The sequence below is a fragment of the Trachurus japonicus genome, chromosome 4, assembly GCF_045865225.1.
Source record: "Trachurus japonicus isolate A0001 chromosome 4, Traja_1.0".
Taxonomy (NCBI): Eukaryota; Metazoa; Chordata; class Actinopteri; order Carangiformes; family Carangidae; genus Trachurus; species Trachurus japonicus.
The window spans coordinates 3463653-3491619 of NC_140910.1; the positions used below are offsets into that span (position 1 = coordinate 3463653).

A 27967-nucleotide genomic window follows, 5' to 3' on the forward strand; every position below is an offset into this window, starting at 1 on the left:
GAGGCTCAGGTGTTTCAGAGTATTAATATAGAACCAACTTACACCAGCTTTATTATCAAAAGGATTGGACATCTTCCTTCATACTATATGGAAACTTGAGCTGAGTGGAAAGCTGAAGGTCACTCAGGATCACAGTCTATATAAAGACAGATCTGTGGTCTCTGATGTCCAGCCCACTAGCACAATGATGAATCAACACTATATAAATGTCATTAATGTGTCCAATCTGCAGCTCTCAGTCCCTGTGCTTTAACCAACTGTGCACTAGATGTAAAGCTCAGTCTGATCCAGGTCAGAAATTCAACACCTCCCTCAGATAAACACCTGCAAAACTTAGCAACATAAAGTCATTAGTACGGGCTAATATCTGATGTGTAAAGAATTATCAAATCCTCACACACAGCAGCTTTATTGACCGTTGATAAAGACTTGTTGCCTTTACATGGAGTACCTCAGAAATGCAGCACCAAGTATAGCTTTATACATGATTTTTTTTCTCTCAACATGCTGATGCTAATTTAAGTTCCAAGTGTTGCATTGACACCTAGTGGTGAGCTGTGGTTCTCACTGTAGTTTCAAGCAGAATTATGGAAAACACCATCAACAGTATATTATTTTTATTAGTTTCTGTAACCAAACCAAGAGAATGTAAATAAGACCGTACATCTTTTAATACAGCGATGAAACCCCTGTACAAGTACAACAAAAAAAAAAAAAAAAAAAGGAAAAATAAAATAGAACAAAAAAAATCATTACCAACCCTCCCTCATCCATCCTCCAAAGCAAGGACTCTTCCCCCAGCTGGGGCAGAGGTGACGAGGACACCCTCCCCACCTCAGGGTGCATACTACTGTACATTTCTGGAGGACCCTTGTCACCGCCGCCCCGAGATGAGAGCTTTGTGGGTGGGACAGCCAGTGGAGGTGAGGCAGAGACAGAAAACAGCACTGATTGCTCTCATCAGTAAAGACAACAAAACAAGAAGTGTCCTCCTGCCCAAACGCTTCAGAACTTGAGGCTTCTCATTTAAACTTCTTCCTCGCTCTGTCTTGTTCTTGTTCTCCCCCTCGGTGTGTGTGGGGGGGGGTGACAGACACAAAAACTTTTTCTACTGGTTTAACAATCAACTCTTCACCGTTTCTATTCCTCTATTTAGCCCTATCCTGCTATGTACTAGCTAAGGGCACTGAAATCAGTCAATAGCAGCAGGTCTGGGTGCTTTACAGTGAAGTGTGTATGTGTGTGTGTTTGTGTGACAGCAAGGATGGGTGTGAGAGCAGTGAAAGGGTGTGTGACAGTCGCCCCTAAACTGGAACAGCTGCAAGTAGTGATCATACATCATCCATGTAATCCTTTAAATTCACTCAAAACTCTGCTGCCACGGCAACAGCAATCCTAAAAGGCTGCGACATCATCTCTGCGCTGCATTAACCTTTGGCTAAATATACAGGAGAGTTCAGCTACAAGCGTCCCCCTGTTTATACCACAAACAGACACTCGACACACACGCACGCACACACACACCCCAACACATCAGTTATTCTCAGGCAAGGAGATGAGAGCAGAAGGCAGGAGCAAAGGCTCACAGGCAGACTAATCAATAAATCAATCATTAAAGTCAATCAAATGCTGCAAATTTTCACATTTCCGTTCTGGTAAAAACAAAAAGACGACAAAATGTCTGATTTCATGTCTCTGTGCGGTAACCGTGGGTGAAACCGTTGAGGGAGTGTGCGCACATGTGCACAAATCTCTGGATTAGTTATGATGGGAGATCGGCCAACAGAAAGTGTGCTTCACTACATACACTTAAGATTGTTTTGACTACAAAAACAAATCTGATTCATTCTTTCGTTAACAAAACAGGTTTCTCCTATAATGTGTGACCCTAATCGGGGAAAAGAAATAAAAAGGAGCAGAAATCAAGAGCTATAAAAATGGCAAACTCAGCAGCAAATCTCATTTTAAATTTTCTTCCTCCAGCTCTCCTCTGATCTACTGTCACAGTAGATCTCTATGCGACACCTTGTGCAGCCATTTCACCGGCGTCTAAACATGATGGAAGAATCCAACTCAAACGCCCACACCTACAGTGGGACAAGACAGGGGAAGAACGACGAGGATTATATATGTATATGCAGGACAGCGCCTACTCTCAGTAACCACTACCGCTTGGATCTCTACCCAACTCGTCCTCCTCCTCCCCTACATTGTCCCCAGGGCTGATATGAGTGGTGGCTGGGTGAATGGGGCTAGGTTCTCTTCCTCTCTTCCATCCGTTTGTCCTGTCGTCTGAAGAGGCTCTGCAGCTCTTTACTTGCTCTCTTCTGGTTTGATGGCCTGTGGTTTTATGGGGCCAGTCCGTATGGGCTTGGCCGTGGAGACGGGGGGTTTGTCAGAATCCGGGCGATCGCCTCCGGCCTGGTGGTTTGGGGCCGAGGCGTCGAGGGGGGGCTTCCCCCCCTGATCGAGCCGAGGCGCTTTGCTGACTTGCGGGGCCTTGAGTTGCTGCTGTTGCTGCTGCTGCTCTGAGAAGAACTTGTGAGTGGACTGAAGCACCTCAGCCCGCTGCTTTGCCTGGGGGGGGGGGCAGAGGAAAACTCAGTTAACTCGGCCATCGCTGAGCATCACCATCAGATTGACAAAACAGATACAGACTCAACAGATACAAGAAGGTGGCAGCACACCTTTAGGTCCTGTTCAGCCTTCAGAGCCGCCTGCGTGCCTCTGGGTACAATGGGGGGACACGGGGGGCCCCGAGGCGGGTGCTGGCTGTGCTGGGGTCGGGGATGAGGCATCAGACCACCGCCCACATTGGGTGACATTGGAGGGCCCATGGGAGAGCGCTGGACACCTCCAGCAAACGAGTTAGCATGAGGAGGTCGAACCAGAGGAGACACGATGTTGGGCTGAGACAGAATCTGGCAGGAAGAGGAACAAACAGGAAATCAATGGACGGCAGTTCTAGAGCCTGTGTAGACAGTAGAAACATCAAACATGAAAGAGTTCATCATCATGATGGTACCTGTGGGTTGAACTGGCCAGGGAAGTGCTGGGTCATCCTCATGCCGGCAGAGCTGGGCTGGAACTGTTTCTGGTACAGCATGCTGTTCATCTTACTGGACTGGCTGCTGGGGGAGGTGGAGCTGGCCCTGCAGGCGGAGGACAGGAGAAACAAATCACATGTGAGGAGATGCATCAAAGTGACAACACAGCTGATGCTGACTTTTGTGCAATCTGTGCAGACACAAGAGACACAACACTCAGCAGAGCCTGGCACAGTTTAACCAACCTGGGATTTCCATTCTTTAGTCAGATTTGGTGTATCTGTGTGTTAGGCTGTCTGGTATCTGCATTTACACCTGCTTTGCCTGCATGAAATGACTTGAACTTTTTTTTTTAAAGATGGGATTCATTAGGTCTATAATTCCATAATAATTATAAACAAAAGGTGAGTCTGGTGCTCAGAGTTTATATCCAACACATCACTGTTTACAAATTGAACCTCTAGTCTGTTCGTGAAGTGGCTGCATGGAGCGGACCCGTTGTGAGATTGTTTGTTTTTCCTCTCTTGATTTCTAACCGGTTCGTTTCAGTCTCTTGGCGCTGTCTCTTTCACCACAAATTAATGTTATATGAAGAACTATTGAGGAACAAAAAACAAACAGATGTGTGGACACCATGAAAGGAAACACTGTAATAATTCCTGTGACAGTGACCACAGCTGGCCACAGCTGGCCATGGTCGTCCAAGTCAGCCCCACGTATCAATCATGGGCTACAGAGCTTTAGCGAAACATGTGGGCAGGATAATTAATATTATTATTGATGATGTACCACACACACACACTGCAGTCTAAACAGACAGATCAGATCTTTCCTGGCAGACGTATTGGCAGATATTTGTATCCGATTTATTTGAACATATAACGGGGACCTGAATCTGATCTGACGATATCCGATTTCATGCGTTTTTTTCCCGCTCACACGTTAATGTTAAAGATCTGATCTGTGTTAGCCTCGTAAACCAGCCTCTCCCAGAAATGCATTTCATTTCATTTCACTTCACAGGGAGACTCTGGCCTCATTCCCCCTGTAAGCGTATGGGGTGGGCGGGAGTAGTAGCGTTGACAGACAACCCCATTCAGCCAATCAGTGTTTCAAAATAAGTGACGGTTGGAAGAACAGCAAAAATGTCTTTTCCTTCAAGAAACTCAACAAGCGCCGACTCTTGCTCTTGTTTAATTGCTGTAATGGATGGTATTTCAGTAAGAACTTCCCTTATTGCTGTTTTTAAGCCGCTACTGCTAGATAGCTTTGCCATGTTTATTGTGGTAGGAGTCGCGCAGTGTAGTGACGTTATCATCCGGGTCGTTCCCTGATTGACACAGCTGTGTCAATCACAAATCTGAGCGGCAACGCTGATTGGCTCGGCCTTCTGAGGGTTTCAGGCCATGAATGAGGCCAGAAATTAAATGAATTTCCGGGAGAGGCTGGTTTACGAGGCTAGATCTGTGTCACTTGTGAGGAAAAAATCTGAATTGGGCCACTTGAACCTTGTAGTGTAAAGACAGCCAGAGTGAGTAAAGACGTGAGTTGGGTGGTACCTGTATGGGCTGGAGGTGGGTGTAGTACTCCTAGCGCCGACAGGGGGAGTTCCAGGTTTCACATCCATCCCACTGCCAAACAGCTTCAGATCCATGTCCATCTGCAACGGGTCCACACAAAAGAGCTGCAGTGACACACAAAAACAGCTGTAGTGACACACATCGACCAGACGGCTCATTCACACACCGCCTCGCATAAACACTACTGTACCTTGCTGGTAGGCGGTTGCATCATGCTGTGGTTGGGGCCCATGATGCCTCGGTATGGTTGGGACACTGGGGGCTGTCGGTTGAGGCTGGGGGGCTGGGCCTGGGGAGGTGTGGGGGGCAGCGCCAGGAGGGGCTGGCCTCCACCAGAGCCAAAGTTTGGCAGAGATAACTGGGAGCCAGGCAGAGGGACTGTCACCTAGAGAGAGAGAGAGAGGGATTGAGACCAGTTCGTCAGTCAACACAAAACTGTGCTGCTTCTCATTAACGGTCCATTTCGTTTGCAGCCAACTTACCTGCTGCATGGCTGAACTGGGTGACTGAGTGTTGCTGTAGTAGCTACTCTGGCCATGTTGTTGCACCTGTCCTGAGTACATGTTCGAATGCTGATTCATACCCTGTCGAGCCTTAAAAAACAAACACACGACAATGTCAGATGGAGAACGTGGACATCAGCGTGACAGAAGGCAGTCGGGGTGAGGCAGAGTGACATGTGAGCAGCGTGGTTACCTGCAGCAGGTGAGTGTCGATGAGCTGGGAGCCTCCCATACCAGAGGGCTGATTGAGCTGTGGCTCAAACAGAATGGGAATGTGCTGGGTGGATGAGGGCTGCTGATAAGCCAGACTGGACTGAGGCTTCCCCATCTCAGGCGCCTGCATGCCGGGGTAGCTGTGCATCGACGGCCCTGACAGCATCATGGAGGGCTGCGACAGGCTGCTCTGCATGAACGCCTGCTGAGACCTGAGGGGGAGGGGGGGTGGAGACCAGCAGGATCAGACGGTGTTCAGAGACAGAGATTCTGGCACTTGTGTGTTTGTGCGCCGAGTTCTGGTGAAGAGACTGTGTGGAGTTACCTGTACGGCTGCAGCGAGGAGCTGAACAGATCCTGTGGCTGGGAGACCGGAGGACCAGTGTTGAGCCCGAGCTGCGGCTGGTGTGTGTGTTGGTGCTGAGGCTGACCTTGCAGTGGAGCATAGATGGGGATGGGAATCTGCTGCACGGCCGTTGGCTACAAGGTGGACAAACCCACATGTTTTTTTGTCATCTTATACATCAAAACATTCCTGCAGTGCATTTCTCAAACAGACAGACTTACCTGGGAGAGTCCGGGCTGGAAGCCTTGCTGCTGCGCCAGGGAGGCAGGAGCCAGGCGAGTGTGGGGGGAGCTGAAGAGGTGACTAGTGTCCATGTAGAAAGCTGGAATCTGAGCTGCAGAGCCTGAACACACAGGATAAACATCAGAGCTTTATAATAAATACCCATGTATGAAAACTATCAGGGCTACAAAAAAAGGGGTAGGAATACACAAGTAGGGTTATTGGAGTTTACATTTTCGATTAAAAACAGACTATTTAATATGTTAAAGAACCAACACTTTCAATTTAATATATCTTTACGTAACATCACGGGTCAGCGCTGTTTGTCTCTCACCTGCTGCAGACTGGGAGACATAAACCTGTGGGGTCTGCTGCTGCTGCGGCAGGAGGGGGGGCACGCAGCCCAGCTGAGAGAAGCTGCTGCTGCTGCTGCTGCTGGACGACGACAGACTTCCACCCTGCAGCTGCTGCGGCTTCACCTTACAGATGTTTGGGGGGTCGGAGGCCGTGGTGGTCTTTGTGCTGAGGGATGATGTTGTGTAGGTGCCAGAACCTGAGGGGTGTGATTTAAGACAAGGAATTATAATGGAGGCCTGGATACACTGATGTCACAGATGTGATGAACAAGATGGTGATGGATGAAACAGGAAACGGGCTCACCTGACAGTGAGGTGCTGGGGGTCACAGAGGCCACAGGGATCTGTGGCATGGAGGCTTGGGAGAACGAAGAGTATGAGGATGCACAGGAAGTGATGGGGGAGGAAGAGGAGGTGACCGGAGAGTTCTTCTCGAGGCTGGGGGAGTTCTCCCAGGCTTTACGGGCCGACTCCATCTGAAAAGGAGACAGAAAGACACCGGAGCTCAGGAGATGTGTCATTGATACAGGCCTGTTTGATTGATCCGTTTTACATCATAGTCGGATTATTTAGTTAGGACGATGTTAAAAACGTGTAAAGCCATTTTTTTACTTTAACTAGGGTAATTACGGTACAGCCCCCGTTCATGTATCTGGGCTGCGCTGTGTTGCCGTAGTGACTTCCACCTCCTTCCTCCCATCGCGCTCTCCCCACACACTGTAAACAAACATGTCGGCGTTCGTTAAGGCCAGTGAGGATTTCTTTGCCAAAAAGACCAACGGCCCTTTTCCACCACACAGTTACAGTTCTACTTGGCTCGGCTCGAGTTCTTCATAGTTCCTCCTCATCGTGGGTGGGGTCGTCATACCACAGCGGCTCCGGCCGCGTCATCTCGCGTTCTTTTTTCGATCCTCTCGTCAGCTCCAAACTCACTCGTCTGCACCTCGATTAACGACCACATGTGCTTTTCCACAAAGCAGACATTTAACATTTAACAGTCCCAGTAAAGATCAGTGGGCGATTAGCAGGTTTGATTCTCGTGTTGGACGTCGCGCTCGTGACTCCTCCAGTGACAACGGTCAGGCCAATCAGTGGAAAACAGTCGGTTGACGTCACGTTTCAGTATAGTTTGTCATTTCACAAAAAATCGTAATTGTAAAAATGTTTGAAAGAAGAGAAATCAGGATTTTAATTTTGGGCAAAATCAAACGGCCCTACATTGAAACTTCAGAGAGAAGAGTCTGTCTGAAGGTCAGTGATATTTCCTGGAGTGTGCTGTGTGTGTGTACCTTTAGTGTTAGGTCAACAGTAGCAGGGGAGACGGTGCTGAGGCTGGAGCTCTGCTGCAGGGTCTCTCGTCGAGGAAGGGGCAGAGAGTGGGGTAGTGCCACCTGAGAAACAAGACAACCCAAGGTTAACTTAAGTCTAATCATTAGCATCAAATCATTCATTATTTGAAACTAACTCATGAAGGTTTTGTGTAAGGATGAGCTCTTACATTGGCCACCAAACTCTCTTCCATTTTGTTCCCTCCAGTAGGGACACTGTCAGCCAGTGAGGAGGAGGGAGTGGTGTAGTCGGTGACAGACTCCTGAGATGGATAGACATACATTAATACATGTACACAGGTGCACACACAACTTGAGGCCTGTACTACAAAACAAGTTCAACAATAGTTCTGCAATACTGCTGCGACCAAAAACAAAGCATCTAATATGATGAGAAGGAACTGTAATACAAGCAGTGAAACTCTGAAGAAATAAAATCTAAGCGACAAGTCAACAAGGTGAAATATCAACATGATCATATGAGTGGAAAGAAAATTTTAAAAAATCATTTCTAATTATAAACACCAGACTGTGTGGAGATGAACATGTGATGCTGATTAAAAAAAGATCCCTGATGATTCAATCTGACTGAAATGTTCATTAATAATCATGGTGGTATTTAATGGTGTGTGACTCAGTGTTTTTCTTCTCAGCTCTAGTCACAGAGGCGCATGTTATTTTGAGCTGCAGTGATGACAAGCCTGTCGGATCAAACAACATGAAAGAGCATTTATGATCGTTATATAAACTGGATGTATAGCCTTTTATTAATTTAGTGTGATGAACTCTTCTCTGGTTTGAAATGAACAGAGTGAACACAAGACTGTAACAGCAGAATAGTTCTTTCAGGTCAGTAACACTCTCACTAAATGCATCACTTAAATGTGGATATCCTGTCAGGATCCTGTAGCCACAGGGATTTAATTTTTCCTAGTTTGTAGTTGACACCTTTTGATCCTCATTTGTTTAAATTTCCTCTGTTTAGCCAAAGTTACCTTAATTTCCTCAAATTCTGCTTTATAGGTGCTACTGACAGAGTATGGATGAAACTAGTGCAGCTTGACTGTGGGGTTCCAGGACAGTGACGTACCTTTGAGTTGCTGTTGTAATCTGCTGTGGGGACAGTGATCATGCCCTCGATGTCTCCTCCCAGCTCTGGTACTGTGGTGTCACTGGTGGGGGGACTGGAGTCGGTGGCTCTGCTGCCGCCTCCTCCAGGGACTACTCCCTCCATGCCCTCGCCTTCCCCTCCACGGGCATCTTTGGCCTTGCGGTTCTTCAGAGAACGCTCTTTGCCAATGGGACCTGGCTTGTATTCCTTGGTTTCCACTGGTTCCATTTCAGGAAGCTGAGGCAGAGAAGCAATTTGACATTTTTAGAAGACAAATCCACATCGAGTGACGTTCTGCAGCAGAAATCAGCATCGTCTCCACAGTGCAGTTACCTTCTGTGTTTTGATTGGGCCAGCTCGAGGTTGTTTCTGTCTCTGTTCTTTGGGAGCAGGTAATTTGTTTTCAGAGCCAGTTTCTAGCAATGCTGGAACTCCATCACTGTCTGTGCTGCCTGCAGATGACGGAGCTCCAAACTGAATACTGTCTATTCCCAGTTCCACGCTGCCCTCTGCTCCTGGCTTCACACCCTGAAATAAAAACAAACCAACTTCTTAATGGCCTATCATGGAGCAGGTGGGTCACACAGACAACGCTGGCCTTTCTACTGTACCTCAGAGGAGACAGTGCCAGTGAAAGAGGTAAGAGGTTTGTTCCAGGCACTCACAGAAGGTGGTTGAGGAGGGCTGATTGGACCAACTGGAACAGAGAAATTGGATATTTAGTGACCTTGCATCTCAGAATTCACATGTTAAGTCAATTTGTGTTGAACACTTTAAAGTTATCGACATTATGCACTTACGCTTCTTTACGTCAGGAAGAACAGTGGCGCCTGCCACCTTGTTCTCCCACAGTTCTGTACCCAGAGTGCTGTGCGTCTGCGTAGGTGCAGGGGTGAGACTTTTGGAGGTGAAGTCCACAGTAGCAGGGGGGATGGAGGGCAGAGGAGCCACTGCTCCTTCCAGAGTCTGAGGGGATGCAGAGGGCTGGGAGGGGGCATGGTGAGGATGCTGGGAGGCGGAGACTGTGGGCTGCTGTTGGGTCTGGGGGGTTGAAGCTACAGTAGGCTGAGGCTGTGAGGCCTGTTGTTGCTGTTGCTGTTGCTGTTGTTGTTGTTGTTGGTGTTGCTGCTGCTGCTGCTGCTGCTGTTGTTGTTGTTGCTGTTGCGATGACTGTTTCTTAGCAAATCTTGGTGGCAGCTTTCCTCCTCCCCCCCTGTTCTTCTCACCAGAGCCTTTTTTACCCCAGTTCTGCAGGATTGGTACCAATGTTAACACCATATCTTAATAGCCACACAATATAACAGCAATACAAGATCTATGGCCCCATCACCAATAGTCACACTCACACAGACTCATACGGTGCTTTTACCAACATGTTTGTCTCATCAGTGTGAGATTGTTTGAAAAAAAGCCACTGATCATATGGGCAATTTGGGCTTCAGTACGTGGGTTGCCAACCCACTTGTTCAACCAATTAAAAAAAAAAGAAAAAAGCTACCTGAGTGGTCTGCTCTTCCTTTTTCCGTTTCTCCTCATCCTGCAGGCGTTTCTGTTGCTTCCTGGAGACCACCTCTGTGAAGCCGTCATCATTGGTGCTGGACTGTGGGTCCTCTGTGGTGGTGACCTCCGGGTGGTCATCAATGATCACAACACCTACAGAAGCGGGACAAAAAACGGGTCCAGACTTTTATGTTGAGGCAACAAGCAGCTGGAGGCAGGTGTGGGTTCACAGCGTGAACCGAGTATCAATGTATTCACTTACTGGCATAATTGTTGAGATCAAACTGAGACAGAGCGTTCTCCTTCGGCTTCTTGGAGGCCTGTTTGGTCTCATCTTTGCGTCGGGCAGACTGGTCTTTCGAAGGTCTTTGGGCTGCTCCTCCAACTGTTGGTGCTGTCCCCTCCGAGTTCTGATGGCCTGCCGGGCTGCTCAACAGTCACATGAAGAAGAGGAAACTATGACACATGTCTTTTCATTTCAAACTAGGTCTGAGTAAAAAAAAATGCAGGAGGAAGCCACTAGACAGCCAGAGTGTTGATGCACCAGATAAAAAAGGGAGAAACAATAGTCACTCTGTTCAGGTGAAGGTTTTAAAAATAACTTCACACTAATTCCATAATTAGCCATCTTCAACCAAAACTAGACACTTCAACATGCTTGAGGACAGTAACCAGATGAGGTTTGATGAAGTGGTTAAACCTTAAACAACCTTCCCCAGTGGGAACAGGCAACACCAACAGCTCACCAAGATATTTAGATTCGGCCTCAGTGCAGTCAATAATTAGGCAGAATACTAATTAATGATTAGTACACAAAAGGTTTATTGTGTGTGAACAAACCAGCCGTGTTATTTTACTGCACACTGTTCATTGACTCAACATCATTGTGCCAGTGTTAATGTAAGCAGACAAAGTAAATGCCTGAGCAGACAAAAGTCTGATTGTTTTAAACTCACCCTTTGCGTCCAGCCTTGGCCCCTCCCCTCCTCTCCCCTTTGCCCCCTGCGTAGCTGCGGCCTGGTTTGGCGCCACTGTTGCCTCGGCGGTTCTGTCTCTCTGCAGGCCTCTGACTTGAGAAACTCCTTTTGGCTGCAGGAGCTCCTTCTCGTTTTGGGGTCACCCCTCCATCAGGGGGGCTTTTGCTGGGGGTCAGGGAGCCCTGGGGGGGTGCAGACGCTGCAGCGGAGGCGGTGGCTGCTTCGTTGGCAGCCTCCAGGGCTCCTTTCCTCTCTTCTCGCTCTCTCCTTTCGTTGAAGTCACTGCTCTCCGAGGCGGTTTCCCACTCCTCGTTGGCTTGGTCAGAGGAGTTCTGGTTAGACAGGTCGGGGGACTTGGTACCAGCAGCAGCGATGGTGGGGCTGCTGGTTTCAGGCAACGGTGCTTCTATAGGAGAGGGCAGGTCAGGTGCAGGCAAAGTGGCTGCCACTTCCGTAGGCACAGTAACAGGAGTCCCTGGAGCTCTGGACAGGGTTGGGGAGAGGGAGACTGGGGCAGACCTCGGGGCAGCAGCAGGCACTGGGGGGAGAGGGACAGGGAGGCTGGGGGCTGTTTCTCCACTAGCCAACACTGCAGCCTCTCGCTCCTTCAAGCGCCTGAAACGAGGGGGTTTGTCCTGCCTGGGCGGCCGTGCTGGTCTGGATCTACGAGGCCGTTCTCTGCTACTCTGAGGAGGCCCTTCCCCAAACTTCTTCCCCTCAGACTTGGGTGGCCGTCGGTCACCAGGGGGATTGTCGTATCTTGGTGTCGATTCCGCGTCCTCGGGTCTGAATGTCTCCATGGGTTTCGAGGGCCACTGTGAGGAGGACTCTCTGGCTCCTGGTCTTCTAAGAGGGGCTGAGCGAGGACCCCCACGTTCCCTCGCTCCACCTCGCCTACTGTACAATCCACCTCTTCCTCGCCGAGACGGCTCTCCTTTAGGCAGGAATCCGGGCTTGGGCCGACTTTCATCGTCCCCTCTGGGTCCAAGCTTTTCCCCCATGTGAGGTGGGCCAAACCCTGGCTTGTGGGGCCCGGGCCCTGGCCCTGGCCCGGGCAACTCTCGTCTAAGTGGACGGCTAGGTTTGGTGCTAGGTTCCCGGTCGGAGGGTCCGGTATCACTGGCCGACTCCCTCCCGCCTTCACTCTCAGAGTCTGTATCTGAACCCCTTCGCCGTCTGCGTTTTGGTATAACCTCAAAGTCTGAGCTCTCGCTGCGTGTTTCACTCTCCTCCCTGTTGCGAAAGGCGGCGGCACCACCAGCGGAGGGTAAATCGGAGCGGGACCGAGGCTCCCTGTAGGGGTACTCTGCTCGACTTCTGCCACGAGCCCCCCTGCCGCGGCCGCCGTAAGTCCCCCGGTAGCTGCGTCCTCTGGAGTAATACTCCCCTCGGCCGCGTCCTTTGAAGTTCGAGTCAATGGGCCACTCTCTCTCTCTGTCCTTGTCCATTTCCTTATCCCTCTCACGCTCCCTCTCTCTCTCCTCTCGTCGATCCTCTCGCCGATCCTCTCGCCGATCCTCTCGTCGATAGGCACGTGGTGGAAGATTGGATTCTTTCCTGGAGGGCAATTTGGGTTCTGGGTGTTTGTCATTGCTGGGAATTTTCTCCGCTTTCTCCTCCTGAGACGACGAGGTGGGAACCGTGGACGAGGGCTGAGAGTCTCTGGCTCTCTGGTGGCCGGTGGGCGTTTCCTCGAGCTCTGTTGACTCTCTCTTCCCTTCGCCCTGAGGTCTGGAGCCCTCGGACACGGCAGCGGCTGCAGATGGAGCTTTGGATGCCGGATCCTTTTTGGACCTGTCTCCTCTATCCCCTCTTTCGTGACGCTTCTCCCTCTCTTCTCTTTGTTCCCTCTCTTCTTTCATGTCCCTGAGGACAGGCTTCTTTATTGGGCCAGACCTGCGAACCGGCCTCTCCCCCCCTGGTCCTTCTCTGCGCCCGGTCCCTGATCTCCCACCCCAGCGCAGCTCAGCTTTCTGCTTGCTAGGTGCTGGCAGAGGCAGCTTCTCTTGTTTGTGTAATCCATCAGCAGGAGGTGTAGCCCTGTTGCTGGTCACTGCAGCCTGGGAGTATAGTTCGTTCTGGGGCTTCTCATCCACCCTGTCCCCTGTGTCTTGTAATTCAAGTGATTTTGTTCCCAGGGTCAGCCCATCAAACCTGGGCTCATCAAGCTTGAGGGAGTGGCTGGAGCCCTGGGAGACACTCCTTTGGAGCATAGCTTGACCAAGAGCCTCGACCTCCTCTCCACTTGGTAGGCCCGGCTCCTCGGGATCAAAGGCTGAGCCCACAGGGACCCTGTCCAGAGGCCCAGGGGCGTCCTCTGGGCCCTGGTTAAATGCTGACAGGGACTCTGTGGGGTCCCGGAAGAAATTACTCTTACGAGAGTCCAATGCACTATGGTCCTGGGGGTACATGGCTGGGAGACCCCGGTCCAGATCCAAACTAGAGTCCATCCTGTGAAGAAACCATTGTTAATGTGATATGTCCAGAAAATATAGGTTGTCTCTTTCCTTTTGGTCTTTCTTTGTTTTGTATTACCTGGGCTCCTTGTTGTCATCCCGTCCTTTTGGAGCAGTTACAGATGATAACGACTCTGACTGTGGGTATGGCTCAGAGCCCCATACCATCCGAGAGTCCGAGGGCAGGCCATGGTCCCGGATTGGCCGGGTCAAGTGGTCAAAGGAGTCGGAGCTGGAGCTGGAGTTATCACCAGGCTCTCTGCGCACAATCTGCTTAGGAGGCATTCTCCCTGGAAAACAAAAAACAAAAACAAAGAGACTTTAGATATCTGTCTGACTCATTTTCTCCATTCAATCACGTTCTCCATCTCTCTTCTGCAAATCTCATTACCAGGGTGAATGCTAGTTGGCATGTCCATTGGAGGACGTCCCGACATCATGCGTGGGTCCATGTAGGACTGCATCATTAGCCAGCGGGGGTCAAAACCCATGGAGGCCAGGTGCTGGTGGTGGGGGCCCATGGGCTGATACATGGAGCGGTGTTGCTGCTGCTGCTGCTGCTGCTGTTGTTGTTGCTGCTGCTGCTGCTGCTGCTGGGTAGCTGGAACCCCACCACCACCTGACGGGGACACAGAGCCCCCGCTCTGCTGCTGCTGTTGTTGCCATTGCTGTTGCTTCATCTGCTCCTGAAACATCAAAAGTTACACAGAACATTTAGGCTAAAGAGGGCTAACATGGTTTAATGGCATACATCGTTAAGATTCATGATTCAATGTAATATTGACCTGTTCTGACAACTGAAAACTCTATATAAACAATGTTAGCTGTAGCAGGCCCACCAGCCTCACTGCTCTTTGTCTTTGACTCAAGTCTCTACAAGACAATGAACCTCACTCCCAAAAGACAATCTCTCATCTGGTGAAAACTGTTGTCTGTCACGTTTCAAATTGTCCTTTAGATGTTCAATTGGGTTGAGATCTGGTGGCTGTGAAGCTAATGGAATATGATTCACATCATTTTCACACATACACCCCCCTCATGTCCTCAGGAGGAAGCCCAACTCAAGCCTAATTTAATCTTAGTCTTAACTGTTATATTCATACAGTACATTCTCCTTTTGGTTCACAGTTAGGAAAATGGTCCACTACCTCCTGACACATCCACAAATTATGATTTAAAGGACAATTCCAGGCGAATTCAACTCGGGGGTGTATTTTCATATCATTTTAGGTCTAAAAGAATGAATCTGAAGATTTTCAGTTTAATCGCTCCTGTTTTGCGGTAGTTGCGTCTGTCCGCGCATCGCCACGGCAGCAATGAATGGGAGTGGATGTAAGTACTTCAAGCAAGCCGACATGTTTGTAAAAGTCGATCTAATTCAAAGTCTCCCGGAGTCTCGCGTGAGCCCGAAGTTGCAGTGCTGGTGTATTCAGGCGCAGTGGGAGCTACCGCTTGTGTCATAAACACAGCAATATCAACTCTTGACTTGCTTGAAGTGTACATTTTTTTCCACAGACAGCGTCAGATGGCTACTCAAAGATGCGCCGAGAAGTTTTTTTTACTTGAAGCAAGTAAAGAGTTGATATTCCTGTGTTTATGACACAAACGGTAGCTTTTCCCACTGCACCTGAACACACCGAGCACGGCAACTGGGTCTCGCGCGAGACTCCGGGAGACTTTGAATTAGATCTAGTTTTACAAACATGTCGGCTTGCTTGAGGTAAATAAACTTCTCGGTGCATGTTTGAGTAGCCATCTGATGCTGTCTGTGGAAAAAAATTGCGGCTTTGAGGGATGTAAACAGCCTTAACAGCGGAACTTACATCCACTCCCATTCATTGCTGCCGTGGCGTTGCGGGGACAGACGCAACTACCGCAAAACAGGAGCAATTAAACTGAAAATCTTCATATTCATTCTTTTAGACCTAAAATGATATGAAAATACACCCCTGAGTTGAATTCGCCTGGAATTGTCCTTTAATCCGCCTGTAGTAACTCAAGATGCCAGGTGTGGACAACATTACCTGCTGTCTGAGGAAACGAGGCGGCAAAGACTTTTGAAATTGTTTGGAGTAGCCTGAAGTGAGAGAGGGACGCATAGCAGCTGCTGCTTCTCCTTCGAGCTGTGGGGGTGCCACAGGGACTTCCTCGCCACTCGGTGCGTCCATGTGAGGCAGAGGCAGGTGGGGCTCATCCACTGCAGGAAAACACAGCCGACAGTTTCTACATTAGTGACTGAAACAATGTCAGATGGTTTAGAAGTGGCTTTGAGAAAAAGCCAAGCTCACTTACCTCTGTTGTCCTCTATGTTGAAATAGTCTCGGATAGGCACTGTTGTCCTGTCGGTTTGGTTCTCCTCTATTAGGGGGCCAACCTCAACTAAAGGGCTCTCCCCCTCGCCCTGAGGCTCTGGAGCCACGGCCACAGGTCTCTGGACAGGGGGGCTGGGCTGACGGGGCAGGTGAACCTCCTCCTCTGCACTTGGTTCAACTCTTTCCCGCTCCCGTTCAACTCTTTCCCGCTCCCGCTCTATCCTCTCTCTGTCTCGATCCACCCTCTCAGGCAGAGGAGCCTGCATGACTGGGGCCGGTGTCTGTGATACGGGCGCCGAAGGTACAGGACTGGGTGCAGGTGCAGGTGCAGGTGCAGGTGCAGGAGCTAGGGCAGGAGCAGACAAGGATTCGTCATGAGCAGCTCCTGCCTCATCATTGGTCGCTGGTGCAGGGGAGGCTTTTCCTTCAGCTGCCTGCCGGTGTTTCTCGTTGAGACGTTTTAGTTTTTCAGCACAGGCTGCGAGACGCTGCTCTTCCATGCGCCGTTCCTCTTCCTCTCTTCTCCGCCGCGCTCGTTCCACAGCTTCAGAAACTTCTGGCTTCTTGCGTTTTTGTCTCCAGGCCTCAGAGTCCTCTTCGGGACCAGGTGCCGCAGCCTGTGGTTTGGTCCCACGTGGAGCTGCGCCACCTACAGGACGAGCTCCACCCTAGAGAAGACAAAAATGTGCGTAAATACAGACTCGACACCCGGCCGTTCGAATGACCAATAACACAATAGAAGGCTTCTGTAATACATATCCAAATTTACCTGATAGTCCTGCGTAGCAGCTGATTTACTGAACTGTCCCATACTGCCAGGCGATGGCGCTCTGGGATCTGCGCCGTCGGCCCATGATGCTTTATTGCCCCCACGGTCCTCTGACCCCTCCTTCCAGCCCTCCTGACCGTCTGTTGGCCGAGGTCTTATACGTTCCACTTTACCCATCCACTCCCTGAAAATTATATTGGTTTGGTTTATTAAAAGCCAAAAATGATCAGGCTTTTCCAACCGTCTCCTCAACACAACATGTTTATAGTGGATACACATCAATGTTCTGTGAGAAGTTATTCCTGGGATTGAATATACTGGTAACCCTATGCAATGCAGTAAATATAAAAAACTTAGTCAAATAGAGGAAGTTGGCTCTGTTAGTATTGATACCGTTTAAATTAAATATTTAACCTGATCCTAGTTTTTAGTATCAATTAGTATCTGAGTATTGATTTTTTTGACAACCTTCAATACCTGTGCACTCAGCAGAAATGATGATCGTAACAATTGTCTGCAATCATTACCATGCAAAATATCTGTTGGCTGCTTTGCTCATTTGACTTGTAAATGAACATTTTAACCCGACAGGCAACCGTGCCTAAATTTTCCAGTGTACAATATTCATTTCAAGGGACAGAATTATTTTCAGACTAAGCATGATAGCATAACTCGATTAAACAAACCTACGACTAACCATCACATGTTTTTGAGTCCTGAAAGCTGATTTTGATATTCTAGTGACAGAAAAGAGAGCTGTAAGGTGAAGAAATGAGCAAATAATTTAAAAAATGTTGAGATGTTGTGACTTAAACCAGAAACACTCCTGTGGCACAGAAGCTCTATAAGGAATAGAGCATAATGAACTGTTGACATGTTCAGTTCAATATACTGACCAGTTTTCTCCTTTTTCTTTAGCAGCTTGGTTTTCCTCATCGTCGCTGAAGTTTAGTTTTTCAGTGTAGTCCACTTCCATCTGAGCTCCTGGATTACAGAGGGTCAGGATTAAAAAACACATCTACTGGGAGATTACCTTTTCACCAAGTGGCTGATTATTGAAAGACTATAGCTCATAGATAATGTATGGCTACTGACCTGCCCAGCCCTCATCAGCATCGGTGTCCAAATTGTCCAGCTCCTTCAGCTCTGTTGCACTAATGATAGAGGGTCTGTCTGGGTCCTGGAGCCAGGCCTGGGGGGGCGCTTGCTGGGGTCGTGGTGGTCGAGGACCCCTGGGCATCCAACAAAGAGGAAAGGGGGAGGAGGTTCATTAAGGGCCCAATTAATACACAAGGTTCTAAAATGCCAGTGTTATGTATCTGTCAAACTGTGTAAACAGAACAAAGATTTCTTCTATAATGAGGTAAACAAGGTGCCTCTGTGTGATCTCCTGCCCAAAACAACTCATGTTCATCTGTTTAGGAATGGATCAATTTCTTACTTCCTGGTATGTGGCGAGCAGTTCTAAGCACCAAGTAGTTGTAGTCTTATTTTACTTCAAATGCTTTAGAGTATTGCCATTAAGGTGTGAACTTACTTTGCTCCATCTTGTGGGACAGGATATCGAAAGTTTGCTTGTCCAGGACCATAAGACATTTGAGGATAGGCGTGGAACATCTATAACCACAAAGACATTTATCTTAAATCCAGATTAACACTACAACTAGATGTTGTTACCACAATCAACTCATGTGGTCTATCCAGAATATCAGGCTGTGACTTACGTAGGGTGGCATCATGCTCCTGAAAGCAGGATCAAAGTGTGTTGGCACCCCAGCAGGAGGCTGCTGCCCCCCATTAAGTTTAGGCTGAGGCGGGCCGGGCGGGGGCGGCCTCTCCCTGCCATCCCTCTTCTCCCTCTGACTGTCAGTGGTTACGGTTCTGCCAGGTTCAGGATCAGCTTCTGCAGGTGGTGTTACGGTACCAAGGCTTGTACTTCCCTCCTCCGGAGCCCTGTTTTCCATCTCAGGGGGGCTGGGTGCAGTGTTCAAATTCCTGCCTCCGCCCTCACGCCAACTGCCAACATCTGATGGGAGCGAGGGAAGAGCGAGTGATATTGTTTGACTTGATTTACAATCAGGAAACCTATGATTCCAAGACTAACAGCAATCAGTGTACACTGATATTAATGTGCATATGTGTGGTCATACTTTGAGGTCTGAGGCTGGGGCCTGGTCCATAAGGCTCCTCCTCTTGACCCTCCCCTTTCTCCGCCTCACCAGCTGCCTGCAAGCTGGGAAACTCCTGGTGAAAATGGCTGCTCACCCGAGGAGCTCCTGCACAATACAAGCATACTATCATGAATGTGCAGAAATCACAAGACACACAGCAGCAGTGAAAGGTCTAATCCTCAGATGGTGTACAGCACCCCCTCCACCCCAACCCAACATCTGCTGGGGATCCACTGGTCTGATCTGTGCTGTAAACCACCTGAGGACTTCTGAATAGTGTTTACAACCTCCTACATAAACATGAAGCAGGTCCGAAGCAATACCACATATCCAGTCTGTGTTTTATGAAGAGGTGTAATGTGTAGGGAGCAAGTGGAGGGGATAATTACCGTCTAGCTGTGTCTGCTTGCTGTTGGCCCAAGAGCGGCTGCCTCCAACAGGAACTTCTTGTGACTGGAGCACTGCTGGTTTGCTCGGTGGTGGGGGTGTCTCCTGTTGCCTGTGGCACAAAAACATGGATGACAGTCTGCTCCTGATCTAACATAAGCCTTTGTTCTGTAGTGTTTCACAGACTATTTCATTTAGAGAAGAGCTTCAACTAATGGGTTGGTGCTTAAATTCAATATACAACCTCATAAATATGCACCAGGATTGCTGTGATTAGTTCCCCATAATTAAAACAAATCATTTCCCAAACACTGATTTGTTTGTCACAGCCCATTAACCTGCTTCTCCAACCTGCACCACTCACACCCCAACGTCCTCTAGGAGAGGCAGGGCTGAACATACACATACAATCTCACAAACTGATCATCTTATTTCACCATAAATAGTAAAATGTTGTAGCAAACTGAGCAACTGCTAAGGACAAAAAGCCATTCAGACTCTAATCTGGTCAGATTATATTATTTTAGAAAAGAGAAACCTGGTTCAGTCAATTTACCTCCTGTTTTGAATTTGTTCTTTTTTTTTTTTTTTTTAAAGGAGCCATCTGAGCTGATCAATAAGGCTATGGAAGAGATAAAGACAGTACCCTAACCATGCCCAATTCCTACAGCTGGTTAATGTCTCACTTGGGAGTATGAGTGTCATAACATGGTGTTTTGAACCAGCCTTAGTGTGTTTTGGACAACAGTGTCAGTGCACCTGAACGCACCATGAGGAGCTGGAGGTGACAGCTGCATTAAATTAACTAATCAGTGTGGAGTGGTATGAAGACTGTGTTTCAGACATTCAGTGTAAAGACTGGCTGTGAAGAGGAGGCTGCTGTGCTGTGCTGTGCTGGACTGTGTTGGGCAGAAGAGGACTCCCCCCACTTACCTGGAACCCCCCCCCCCCTCACAGAGGATCACTGGCACCCTAAAGAAGAGGAAAGTTGGATACTTTTCCATGTTCACCTCTCTCTGGTTCTAACTCTCTCCTAGAAATCAACAGGTTGGAGGAGAGCAAGCTCAACAAAGGCTGAGGCATCAAACGGTGTAGTACTGCGGAAGGAGTGGGCCCCTTCCCCCTTGGAGTTCTACTAAAGCCTCATGATGAGAGGAATCTAACAAGAGTCGAGGAATAGATTGTCCTGCTGCCCCTCCCCTGATTGAAGGCCGTGCTGCATCTTAAATCCAGCCCAACAGAAATGCACATTCTATTGTGAATAAACAGTGTCTCCCCTTTTATTCCAACTTGTGTCTTGTTATTTTAACTCAACGTGGTTCCCAACCAATCCAAGTTCTAGAACCTTTTAAACTTTTAAGCTTTTATTCCTAATTGTGTGGTGTGACATGAGCACATCACAGTTCATATCGTCTCTTTGAATCTTGTCTATTTTGTGATTATTGTTTTTTTGTGGGGCACATTGAGGTCAGTCAGACACATGTGAGGTGGGCATTCCCGTGTAGGTGACAGGATTTTTAGTCTGTTTTGTCCATGTCCTTGATGAACACTCTCATAAAGCCATAGTTGTCTGCTGCTGCCTTTGAAATGACCCCGAAAAAGGAAGAAAAATGTTAACAGTGTGGACTTTTTGACTCATTTAGATTTTCTGAAGGAAAAATAACTGTTTGGATTAATAGGCTCTAGCAGTGGATAAATTAATCGATGGAAGAAATAAAAAAACACACAAACTATTATCAGTGATAACATGTACGCAATTTATTCAACTTACCTTTCTTCCCCTGCCTCAGCCCGGGACGCCCACCCACTGCCGTCTTTGGGGACGATGTTGACGTTGGGGTCGTTTCCCTTGTTCTCCGCCTTCAGGCTGGGCAGGTTGGCTGGAGGGGGCATGCGCCGGCTAGCAGCAACTTTGCCCAAACTCTGGAGCCCATGTCTGGCAGCCACTAGGATCAACAGCAAGACAAAGGTTTTTTAAGAATGCCGAGCCGACAACTTGTTCATCCCTGAAGTCTATATTCCATTGCCTCGATCAATACAGACAAATAAACTATGCACGCCGTCGCTTACTGTAAATACAACCTCAGAGTCCACTCATTAGAGTTCAGGAGGAGCTGCTTACCTGCAGTTTTCTGGGTTTCCAGAGATTTGCCCTTGTAGGTATTGAAGAGGCTAAGGGTTGCATACTTTGTTTTGCCATCCTTTGCCTTGGTGCTCTGCCCTGACTTCTCGGACATTTCGCTGGAAACTCATTGAGTCTGGTCCTTTGGCCTCGCCCCCAGAACCAGCCTCCTGTAGAGGGGAACAAAGATGAGAACAAAAATGCTGTTAACTTTGTCATCTTAATCTAGATCTAATAAACTCAACGGCCTCTGATACATCAACTGCAAGTAAAGATGGACACAGCCTCCCTCATGTCACCTTTAGGTTTGTGAAAAGCAGTGGCAGGTATATGCTCACCCAGTTGTCACTCAAAGCAGCACCCTGTCAGTTATATCATTAAGCCTTAAGACATTTTTAATTAGTGTACATTCTGAAGTCACATGGGCATTTGTTATATAAAAACCTGCTCCCCATACAGTTCTCCTGTGCTGTTTACACTGACTCACTGTTGGAGCCAGCCTCAATCAGCCATTGGAAGACGTACAGTTTTTGGTACTCGGTGCTGCCTTCATTTATCAGCCTCAGAGGTTTCCACTTTCTATATGACAATCACAAACTGGGCTCCCTGCCCAAGGTGCTACCTTCTTGACCTGCACTACCGTTAACATGCACCCTCCATCGAGCTGTTGTCATTGTTATCCAAAGTATTTGGTTCTTAGGAGAAATGGCTTCATATGGACCGAATGCATTTATGATCTGCTGAGAATTAGACAAAAAGAAACAACCAACCTGCAGAAACAAACTGAAAACATGTTGATGAACACAGATAATGAGGTGAGCTCACGTTACTTTTAGTTTTACCATCAGACAGAATGAGGAAACTTACAGGATTTCACTAAAAGGAACATCACTAAAGGTTTATAATGTTTGATGTTTAGCTTCTTCCATACAAAAGATGACAAGTCAAATGACTGAAGCCAATATACATTATGATCAAGTGACTCAGCTTTTGCAGCTGGACACACATGCAGCACAGAACCTGACACTCACTAACAAAATAAAAAGTCCAGGTGAGCAGTTTGACCTTTATAAAAAGGAAAAACTATGTAAGTGAGAGTTTCCTCCCCCCACACAGAGTGATTGCAGCAGGCAGGAATGACTTCCAGTTGTGTTCTTTGTCACAGTGGAGCTGCAGAAGTCTCCCACTGAACAGTGCTCCACTGCCTTGAAGCAAGTCGTTGAGGGGGTGCAAGGAGTTTTCTGTGATGTCCAACAGTTTGTGGAGCATCCTGCTGCCAAAAGATCTTACATCTTGTTGACATTAAAAAAGGACATGACCTTCTTCATGGAGGGAGGGAGAAACCAGTGCAGCATGTCATGTCAAACATGGAATTTGTGCAGGATGCAAGTTGTAAAACATGACAGCAAAAAGCAAACTGAAAAATCCGTAAAAAGACGTTCTCTAAAACTGACTCAGGTGGTTGAATGAAAAGAGATCGGCTCATCCTAATCACTTTGTGCGAAACAAGTGCAACGTGGGGGGGCTGGTCATGTCTAGTCGGTACCAGTCGCATAATAAAAAGGTCAGGTGTAACTAAGTTCACATAAGGCTAGTGCAGGACTTTTGACACAAAGTCACTGTAGTGGCTGTGAAAAAAGAAATGGTGCATGATTGAAGATATCCTGAGGATGCTCCGGAAGGTTTGCACGAAAAGTGAATTAGAGTGAGCGGCACCAAAGACAGCGTGTTTGGGCTGCAGTGTCTTTCCTAAGACACACAGAGGTCATTTATTATTAACGTAGCACTGGTGGAACAGTGTCTGTGAGTGCATGTTGGGGGGGCTGACAGCTCTGGTGAGCTCAGTCTCTATCTGTAACTTGGCCTTGGTACACTTTCACAAAGTAGCATCTGCTTAAAAGCATAAGCCCTGTTTCTTTTAGCAACTGGTTTTTACAATGTAAAATAATGTCAAATGCAAGATGGGATCCATGAAGATAAGATCCAGGTAGTTTATTTTTCTCATCTTTGCATAGGAGCACATTCCTGTGCTGTACTATGTACTTGCATAAAGTGGTCGATTTTACTGATTCATTTGAATTTATACTTTGGATGATTTTTAAAAAGGAAAACCATATTTCACTTCAACTTGGATAATTATAGCAGGGGGGACTCACAGCTTCCTGAGCTTGGTTTTGGGGGGATTTTATGATTATAATCATAAAATCTTTCAGGTGAAACATCTGTATTTATATACATTTATTTATAATAAAAGTTAAGTAGTGACAACACACAATTAACAATGGGCTCTAATATGAAGTGACTGGTATTTAGTCCCTACCGGCCCCAGTGCTGTCACAAACTCCCTAACCCTAAACTCACTTTAATAGAACAATCAAAAGACACAAAAATGATTTAGCTGAAGTTGCTGCTGAAACACAGGCTGACTGTGTCGTCAGATCCCACATACTCATGCTGAATTTAAGAGAAATTGACACGTAAACAGTTGCATTTATTATCATCATTATAAATCAGTGTTTTGCTCCAGCTCTGTCAGCTGAAGCAGCAACACCTGACAGGAGATGGGCAGGAGAAATTATTTGGTTTTAAAAGTAGTCTGTGTTGCATCTCTGAAATGGATCTACCACAGTAGCAGCAGCAGCAGCGGAGCTTGATGCTCAGTTATTGCGGATGTTTGTCTGGGATCCACACACTCACAGCAGTTATACTAAACTGCTAAAAGAGTGACCCAAATTACTCGAGAGGGTAGAACTTTGAAGACTGAATCTTTACAAAACCCCCATGCTGAAAAACCCATTTATCAGGGAAAATCCCTGAGGGAACTGGCCATGAGTCTTCATGTGTGTTAGGTCAGCTTAAGGAGCATGGGTTGGGTGGAGGGAGTCAAGTGTGTGCAAAACTCTGTGTGCAATGCATAGATCCTGACATCAGAGGAATATGGGATGGATGAGGATGTGTTGTGCACTTCCACTGTGCACATCTGAATTCACCTGTTCAGTAACAGTGGAACAAGAGCACAGGGCTGCAGTTGAAGGACTTTTGCTCAGGAAAGTTCTTCACCGAGTGAAGCATGCTGGAAGTATCTAAGCAGCGGCCATGATAAGAGATGTTCCAATTCACAAAATAAGGAAAAAGGACCTTCAGTTCAACGCTTCCCATCTCCACTCCTTTAGCATGGGAATCCCCTATGAAAGGAAAGGAGAAATGCTGCCCCACTATTTCTCGGTGCTGCAACATTTTACGCGACACACTGTTGTTTCTACATTTACATGGGTCTCCCCACGTAAAACTACAAGACAGCTGCTGTAGCATGATCAAAAACTGATGGAACTCACTGCCTGATCGACTAAAACCCAAATCAATAAATATAGATTTCTTCCCTTTCAAAGCCAGTTAAGAGTCATCAGAGAAGACGCGGGTTGAATTTATAGTCTAGTCATCATTATAACAAAATACTAACACTATAAGTTATACATAAATGTATGTAATATAAATTTCACTCCCTCCCCTCTTTCCCTTCCTGTTGGGGAATACACTGAATTGCATTTTCTTTTAATTAACAACCTTACTCACCCTAAACTCCTAAACCTTGTAGAGAAATGACAGGAAACTATACATACTGGAATTAAGATTCACATTTAGTGACTAAACTGTCTTCTATCTTTGCGTACCGTATATAATGTCCCCTTGAGTTCTCCTTTCTTTACACCCGTTATTGGCCTTGTGATGCTTTCCAGTGAGGTCAGGGAAAAGAAGAAGAAAGGAAGAGGAGAGGAGATTGTCTTGACTTTGTCTGCAGCTCTGGTGAGCCCCAATCACTTTGGACGACCATTATAAAGTGTTTTCAGACAGTTTTATCAAGCAAATGCAAATTCCAAGATTCCCCACCAAATATGCAACAGCATCCAAACTCCTAAACTGCCATTTGCTCAGCTCAATCTCCAGCATCGCCCCTCACCTTTGCAACTACCTCTGCATTACAGCTCATCAATCAAAGTGAGCTCTTCCCTCCTTTTCCTCCAATACACAAATAAAACCAAAAGTGTTTATGCCAACAACGAACCTATTGGTGTCTCCTTGTGAATGTGTACAGGTGTTAAGAAACTTCCTTACAGATTCTGGCTGTATAATAAAATTTATATCCGTCAAATCACACGGACAGTGAAACTCTTTTTCCATTGTGGCGGAGATGCTTAGAGCGGTAAATCAATCGTCTTGCTCTACAATTTGTACATGGTTATTGTTCACTGTAATAGTGGAGTAACTGTCAGGGTAGGTGAAATATGAGCAGGTATTTGAAGACCTGAACCGAGGTGAACACAACAGAGTTATTACCTCATAAGCACATCGTGACTCTCCTTTGTATTGTAGATGTATTTCAGGTTCAAACTGTTGGTCAACCGTTCCAACTTACCTGTGCTGCCTTCATGTACCCTACGTCTTTTGTTTATGCCAAGTCATGGGACTGACCTGTCTAATGCAACAGTGAAGTCAAAGAATAAGAAGTCATGTAGATGGCCTAAATGATGGGTGCTGAAAGAGCAGTATTGTATTTCACTGTTCCAGTTGCTTTGTTCAGAAATACTGTCTCAAGTGAAGAAGTCTGGTCCTAAATCTGTACATTTACAGTGGGGAGGATCGTATTTCTATTATATTTCAGGCACAGTGGCCAAAAGTCCAACAATAAGGAAGAGGTTGCATTTTAAAAAGCTTTAAATATGTATAAAGAAAGCCCATCTGTCCACATGTCCTGGTAAATAACAGTAACATCTTGTGTCCAGTACATGAACTGAATAGCAGACATTCACCATCTACCAACTTATCTTGATTTTGATCAGGTCAGTGCAGCAGGTCCAATATTAACATCTGCCACTGGCGACTATTTTTGGATCGATTCGCAGAAAAGCACGAGACAAAAAGATGACAACTGGAAGCAAGACAATTATCGTGGCTCTCCATCACCAGGTCATCAATACCACTTTGGTAATCTCCCTTGGGAATCGCTGGTAATTTCACTGAGCACATGAGAAACTAGGGGGTGGGGAGCGGGGTGTCTATGTTATCACTAATTCAATGCAAAAGTGCTTCAATTAAATGAGAATGCAATGAATGAAATGTAAGATATTGTAAATGTGAGGATGAAATGTACACACGCATGTGCAAACTACAAAAGTTTATGGTTGATTTCTTGTAGCAATAATTATAATGATACTGCTAGCCTGTGTCCTTTCTTTAACTCCCAAGGCACAACCCCCCCTTCCCCAAAAGACACTCGGTTATAGATCTCTGATCAGGCCATGTTCTGACCGGTCAATCGATATTGTTCAACTCCAATCAATACACTAATGAATGGCCTCTCTAAAACCAAACAGATGTAGAGCCATTTGTAGCCATGGGTGCAGATGTAGGAACAATACGTGTTGGCTGTTGATAAGTCTACCAGGAGGCTTCAAAAATCTGCAGTTTATGAATCACTAGTCTCCCACACCCCAACTAAGCTGAACTCCTGAAAGCGCACAGTCACACAGTAAAAATGTGCTCCTTTAAGACCACATTTCTTGGACGCATCATGCCTGAGAAGGACAGCCATATGAGAGTCGTGGTACCATGAAAAACACCAGACGTCGTTCAAACATATGATCCAATTCATGAAAAATCAAGAGACGCTGTGTACTGCCCTGATGTTTCTATAAATCACTGCCACCGAGGAGTCTGCAGGCCATCCTTCTCCGTGGAGCAAACCACTGGTGGGCTGGGTGGCTCTCACACACCGGCAGGGAGCACAGGCCCCTTTTCGCCCGGAACTCAACCACACCGGGTTCAGATACCACGTTAAATGAGCAAAAGCTAACCTCGTAGTGTCAGACGTTGTGATCTGGCCGGCGCTGCGGGGTTATTTCTACCAGGTCTGACACGGTGCTCCTGGAGGAGAGCAGGCCGCCAGCTTGCATCGTTTAGCATAGTTTCATTTCTCACTAGTCGCCATCACATCCACTTCCAGCCCGTCAGTGGTCAAAGCATGCTAACCAGCTAGCGCCGAGTGAACACCAACACATCAGCTACCGGACAAAAACTTACACATTTCCTAAACTTGCATTTCATGCACACCCACCTGCCTCCGCCGGTGCTTTCCTTTTCTTTTCGACAGGGGTGCGACCTCACTTTAAGGACCCGGGTTCGGCCTGGCTTGTGGTGGGCGAAAAAAGTGTGTCTGGCCGGCGGATTACAAAAGCTGGCTAGCCTGCTAACCCAGTCCGGCTAGCGGTGGTTAGCTGCTGTGCTGCCGACAAACCGCTCTCCACATGCACGGCTTTGGTTTCGCGTCTTCGGCGCCGTTTCGAGCCGCCGCTCTGTCCTCGTCTGCTCGGGGGTCACTGCGGGAAACCGGTCTGCGGTGGTCCCGTGGCTCCGTGTCTCTCCCCACCCGTTATCTCGTGCCGGACCGTTTTTCTACTTGAGTGAGGCCCCGCTCGCGCCGCGGCCTGTCGCACAATCAAAGATGGCAGACGGTGGTTGCCAGATTTATCCTCTCATATCCCCCTCTCAAAGCCTCCAGCCCACTGTGCA

At 47.5% G+C, this 27967-nt stretch overlaps 1 protein-coding gene across 2 annotated transcripts; it reads right to left on the bottom strand.

The window, feature by feature from the left end:
• Positions 1-600: 600 nt before the first annotated feature.
• prrc2c (proline-rich coiled-coil 2C) lies at positions 601-27915 on the bottom strand. Of its 2 annotated transcripts, XM_085773430.1 has the most exons (35): positions 27513-27915; positions 21401-21570; positions 21050-21224; positions 19281-19390; positions 18871-18996; positions 18445-18746; positions 18258-18337; positions 17816-17952; positions 17617-17704; positions 16721-16904; positions 16307-16619; positions 15932-16276; positions 15664-15836; positions 14031-14325; positions 13719-13929; positions 11163-13634; positions 10469-10632; positions 10205-10359; positions 9507-9954; positions 9318-9403; positions 9040-9234; positions 8686-8943; positions 7766-7858; positions 7557-7658; positions 6572-6743; positions 6246-6464; positions 5911-6032; positions 5669-5823; positions 5324-5555; positions 5110-5220; positions 4818-5012; positions 4607-4707; positions 3026-3152; positions 2688-2921; positions 601-2577 (listed from the first exon to the last, which is right to left on the bottom strand). In XM_085773430.1, exons 2-35 carry the CDS (start codon positions 21513-21515, stop codon positions 2314-2316), a joined length of 8559 nt encoding a protein of 2852 aa, XP_085629556.1. In that variant the 5' UTR covers positions 21516-21570; positions 27513-27915; the 3' UTR covers positions 601-2313. The 2 variants fall into 2 exon arrangements, with proteins under 2 accessions (XP_085629556.1, XP_085629555.1); XM_085773429.1 differs by having other exon boundaries at positions 15932-16619.
• Between the last annotated feature and the right edge of the window lie 52 nt (positions 27916-27967).